Source organism: Ceratosolen solmsi, unplaced genomic scaffold (genome assembly GCF_000503995.2).
Source record: "Ceratosolen solmsi marchali unplaced genomic scaffold, CerSol_1.0 scaffold10, whole genome shotgun sequence".
Lineage (NCBI taxonomy): Eukaryota > Metazoa > Arthropoda > Insecta > Hymenoptera > Agaonidae > Ceratosolen > Ceratosolen solmsi.
The window spans coordinates 7993957-7999956 of NW_011948412.1; the positions used below are offsets into that span (position 1 = coordinate 7993957).

The following is a 6000-nucleotide window of genomic DNA, read 5'->3' on the forward strand; positions in this document are numbered from 1 at the left end:
TTGTATTGGCCAAAATAATAAATGAAAAAAATGTGTATTGTTTTTGTTTGTTTGTTTTATCAAAAATTTGCTTTGTCAAATTAATTTTTCCCTCGGCTATCCTCGTTTAAAAATTGGCAATTCGTGAGGCAATCTGTAGTATTGATTTACAATGATTTTTTTTTGTTTTTATTTTTTGTTTTTTTTTTTTTTTGTTTTTGTTTTGTTTTCAAACTCAAAATGAGCTGGAATTATCTCCTCTCCTTTTTGCTTCGATGTATATAATTTCATGATTACAGCAAATGATGCGTGATTACACATTAAGTTACGGATTAGACTTATTTCGAGGTGAAAATAATCGATATTCAATCATTAAAATATACTGAAAGCATTTGCATGTATTCCATTAGACGCATAGGAGTATTATTTTCGTGTATTTCTTATCGAGTCTCGAGTGCTGCTGACTGTTTAAAAAAAATGTTTATGCCATTGTTGACAAGTAAAATAAAACTAATGGCTAATTCAAATAAAAACTTTAATGGGAGTTTGCGAGTATAGAAAAGCATTGTCACATAATTTAACCTTGCAACCATATAAATATAACTGAATATATTACATGCGTGTACACACACGTACACACACGTACACACGCACACAAAAGCAAATTATTAATGTTTATTCCTCAAGTGGTACCTATAATATTATATGTAATCTAGATTTTAACTGAAAATTTGGATTGTTTCTAAAAGTCCGGCATTCGCTGCTTTGTAATAACTGGCAATTCAATTGTTTTTAAAGAAATTTACCAGAACAAATATTTCGACGCATCATAAATTTAAAATTATCAAAGGCCTGTAATAATTGACTCTTCGGTATAGTATCTCGGTAATTGTTGTTAATCTTAATTGGTCATATTAAAAAACGCATTATCTGTTACTTACACAATTACGACGGACTTAATACGATTTATTTTTCAAAATATAATTTGCCTAAATGGCCTGCGCAATCTTAACCCGTAATCTAAGAATATTATCGAGTAAAGGATGAGCGTAGATATTTCTCGTGAATAATCGCGAAACAAAGAAACTCGTTCTCACATGCAAATGTTGGGATCCGGCTTGCGTCAGTGGCAGTCTTATTTCATCCGAAATCGAAATCATCGATATGGGATGCCCATTTTTCCATTTTTTTCTCTTCCCATCCATTGTGGCTGTCTCTCTATCGTCGTCGTCGTCGTCGTCGTCGTCGTCGTCGTCATCGTCGTCTCTCTCTCTGTCTCGCGGTCACTCATTCTTGTAATCTTAATCTCTTATGCTAACAATGCGCGACTTCATCAAGAGTACTACTTTATTCCTCCAATGTACATACGACGTGCATTAAATTACCGTTTATATTTATTATCGAGGAGCTTATGGTCTTAAGATTAGAGCGAAATCGTTAAAAACTGTTGCGACAAGGTTCGATATATAAAAATTACGCACAGTCCTTCGCTCATTATTTTTGGGCCACACGCCCATGACTTATTTGCCTTTTACGGGCAGTGACTAGTGGAAGTAGCAGTGACTTCCTCACGTAGTCGTCATTCCAACTATTTTTGTTTGTCCGTTTATTGTCGTACGTGCGCACAACATGTTTCTCCCCGTTCTCACCCTTGTATTTACAGTTTTAATAAAAACTCAGTAAGCGTGGAGGCACGCGCTCGCGCATAAGAAAACACTAAGCAAGAAACAATTATTGGCCTAACGATACGTCACTCGTCAAACAGATAAAATCAAATTTCCAACGAAACGGATCTTCAATGACAGGCCGGCCCTTAAATCCGACATACGACCGTCTTATTTTGTTTCTTCGGACTTTTCATCGGACATTACCAGAATAATTCGTCTTCTCGCACCACACTGACTCGAAATACATACAAACGCTCTATTGAGCATAATTAAGAAGCAGCCCCGAGAAATGGGGCAAAGGTTTGAGATTTCGATGCGACAAGTACAATAATACAATGCAATAATCAGCGAGCATTTTTTTGCACGTATATGTGACTTGTGCGCATTGGTGTGGGAAGAGTCGCTGACGCGTCTCTATGCAAGTGAAAGTGTTGCTGTCGTAGAGGCGTTTGAAAATGGAGAAAACGATTTTCGTATTATTATCCTTTTTCTCATTTGCGTCTCGGTGTTTATTATTACGCTTATCCATCTTCGTTGCGATGCTCACGTTAAATCGACATGATTCACATCGTTGTTATATATTTAGTGATTGATTTCAATACTCGCTAAATCGATATTGCAAGTCCAAATAAGCAATCTCGTATGGAAAGCAGATATTGTTTTCACAAGTGCTTAGTCTCTGAAATTTGAAAAACGACGAAGCTGTACAATTTAAACAGAATTAATTCACGTTACGTAATTTATTATTCCAAAGTATTTTTAAGTAATTTCTAATTTAATTAAATTTTCCAAACTCTCACTATCGAAGCGAAATGCATACAAGTGAAAAAAGCCATATCCCTATTTTGCAAAAAGTATGCAAATACATCCAGATTTAAAAATTGTGAAGGAAAAAAATTCGTTACATTACCACGCAATGTAGTGTTAGGCACTTGGTTTATCTACGAATTTTATGTTCCAATTATACTCTGTCTTTTCAAATAACCGTATTATTATATTATACTGCTTTTTTTCTTCTTTACTCGTGCCCGTTATTGTTATATAAAATCTGAATTCATAAAAATGGCTGAAAATACGTGGCTTTAATATTCGAAACAATTAACAATTTAACAATTTATATTCACGTTCGTATTTGAAAACCTTGTTTTTTCACTGTCATTTCGACGCTCGATTATTACGTATTTAAAAAGTAAAGGTAAAGTGTATGACAATGTGAAGTGAACGATTAGAGGGGGGGGGGGAATGCCTTTTATTCATATTTTATTTTTTAGCCCGGCGTTACAAATAGTTTTAAAAAAAAAAAAAAAAAAAAAAACCCTCGCCATAATAATATTAAAAACTCTATCATCTTGCGTGACAATAAAAAAAAAACTACATAAAATATCCGAAATTCCACGCATCAAACTTACAAGACCATAGGAAACATGCTACTGCAAATAGAAAGTAATATAAATAGAGAAGATAGTGACAAAGAGATAGTTAGGAGGGAAAAAAAAAATAAATAAAAGAAACGGATAGATAATTAAGGGGGAAAAAAACAAGAGTAGACACTTGGAAAAATATAATTACAGTTTATAGGTTAAATTAAATATACAGTTATTTTTAATGTTTAACTAAGTTTTGCTTTTTCGACGCGTAACGTATTTTTTTTTATAAAACTACTTAACCGCAATGTATTGATTTGTATTAAATAATCTATACAAAATAATTGTTATAGCGGCTTTTTTGGTTTTGTTTTTAACCATATTGTGTCGTAAGGAAATCTTTTATGATTAATTTTACATGAGACCTTCGCATGACAATTTTATTTTATATGCACAACGCACGTTACTGCACTTTTTCTCGACGACTTTAAATTATATTTACAAAAACAAAACAAACAAAAACAATATAAAACAAAAAAATGAGTAATTTTATCTGATTTTATTTACCAACTAAAATATTTATCCAAGTTTATGATGCTATTAGTATTGAATTGTATGTTTTATTATTGTTTTTGACAAAAGGGCAAAGCGTTTTTCATTTACAATGAATTTTACGAAATTATAAAGAATTTCGATCTTTATTGAGAATAAATAAAACAATACAAAATGAAATATACAAAATAAAAGATTTCTTAAGAAAGTAATTAACGTTGTTGTATTAAAAATTATTGTAAATTATTTAAATGCGACAATCGGTGAAGAGAAAATTCACATATGCACAAAATTTATTGATTGGATACAAATAAATTACAACGTTATTAAATACGCTTAATCAGCAAAATATTATTAAATACCTTGAAGATTCTGATATACTTATCATTGTGAAAAATTGTAATAACAAAAATGTTACTTTCTAAAATACATTTACACGTCTAATGATACATTTTTCATCCAGAGTGCTTCTATTATAGATAATTCGGCAGACGTAATTAAAGGAAACGATCGATATTGACATATACGCTATGCAAATAATATCGTAACAAAGGCAAACTTTGATTACGTATGCATTACTACATTTCTAACATGTTTGCAAAGACGACAGTAGCTTGTAATCACTTTTAGCTTGTACTTTTTAAAGTTTATAATTTAACAGAAAATATACGAAAATGAAAAACATATGGAACGTAGATTAATACTTCACGTTAAATGAAATGACAAATTTAGCGTTTTATCGAGCAGTAAGTTGAATAAAAAGATGAGAGACAGAAGAAGAAAAAGAAAAGTAAAACTTTCTATTGAACTGGTTGAAAAATACATAGTCGAGCATAAGTTATGACAAACAGATTAATACAAGCGTTTCCGTATCTCAGAATATTTTCATGTACTTTACCACTGATAATATGAGAACAATGACATTGAATAAATGACACGACGTTATTTCAAATGCGGCAAAACATCTCGACATTTTAACTACTTTACAAAACTCTCCTGGCGCTTTCTTCATAAAATCTAAAAGCCCAAATCCGTAGGCAAAAAGCGAGGTGAAACGTAGGGAACACTGCTTCGTTGTCTCGATTAAGTCAGCTGAGAAAGTGAACAAAGAAAATGGTTTCTTATATCCATTTATTTAGGTTAGGTATGTTATTTTAAAAATAAAAATTTTAAAGTCAAGCATTTGCGAAATCTGCAAATTCAAAATAATTCTAAACAAACGTTTCAGGAACATTTGATCAAATTAAGCTAGACAAGTTATCGCGAGCGGTCTATTTCGCCTCGATCATAACAAAAAGCCGAAGAAAATTGCTAAACAGTTACGAGGAGCGAGACACAAGACTGACTGCTCCCATAACTATTGAATATCATATTGCGCGTCTCGCCAAAACGGTCGCTAATTCAATTTCCAAAGATATTTTCCCCCTTCGTCGAGCCTGATCTAAGGACCCAAACCACCACCACCACCACCACCACCACCACCACTACCACCGCTACCACCACTACCACCACTCCCCCTCCTCCCATCAAAAACCTATATTTTCAATTTTCACGCCTTCCTCCGACACGTCTCTAACTCCCCACTTCCAGCCAGCCATCCCACCCAGTCCCTAAAGTACCGAATGTGCTGGCTCAACGGTGGGTCCCGATCACCTTGCTCGTCTAAAAATTAGCATCCCCTAATCAGCAGTAGCGAAACGGTTGACGAACCATCATCGCAAATATATTGGGCACATGCCTAAAAAGGTTATGTGCATACGACGACTGCCAGAGACCTTGGCTCGCTCCCGGCGCAAAATTGAATAATTTGATTATTTAAACGAGCAGCAGCGCCGGCGATTACCAAGCGATCCTCCCCGGCAACGCCGACGTCAACGACGACGACGTCAACGACGACGACGACGACGACGACGACGACGACGACGACGACGACGACGACAAAATCGTCCTTACCTCTATCCCTGCGTTCGATATACTCAGCGGCCTGCAGAAGGGCAGCAATGCTCATATTTCCCCAGTTTGGCTTGTTCCCCCGCTGTTCCCACCACCGACTCTTCGTTTCCGTGTATCCTCTCGTTGTCGTCCTCGTCGTTGTCGGCGTTGACGTCGTTGTTCTCGTCAACGATGAATCGCGCTAATCACCAGATACAAACACTTCGGCCGCCCTCGGCGTTTTTTTTTTTTCAACAACAACAACAACAACAACAACAACAACAACAACAACAATTAACCACAACAAAGCACTTAATCAGTCTGCTGCGATCTTTACGTAGAGTCGTTACGACAATCCCGGGGCCGTGCCGCAGGCTTTTCCTCGTATCTTTTATTCCCTGCTTCGATGCATATGCATACATACATACATATGCATATATATATATATATATATATATATATATATATATATATATATGTGTGTGTGTGTGTGTGTGTGCGCGCGC

At 35.0% G+C, this 6000-nt stretch overlaps 1 protein-coding gene across 3 annotated transcripts in view; it reads right to left on the reverse strand.

The window, feature by feature from the left end:
* The window catches only part of LOC105368847 (max dimerization protein 1-like), a 190997-nt gene that overhangs the window by 184551 nt on the left and 446 nt on the right, over positions 1–6000 (reverse strand). Inside the window, exons 2-3 of one of the 3 annotated variants that reach the window (XM_011507997.1) lie at positions 5794–5892; positions 5516–5716 (exon numbers count right to left, since the gene is read on the reverse strand). In XM_011507997.1, the coding sequence (XP_011506299.1) occupies positions 5516–5570 (55 nt within the window). In that variant the 5' untranslated portion in view covers positions 5571–5716; positions 5794–5892. Of the gene's footprint in view, positions 1–5515; positions 5896–6000 lie in introns of all 3 variants that reach the window. The other 2 variants (XM_011507980.1, XM_011507988.1) reach the window with 2 other exon arrangements.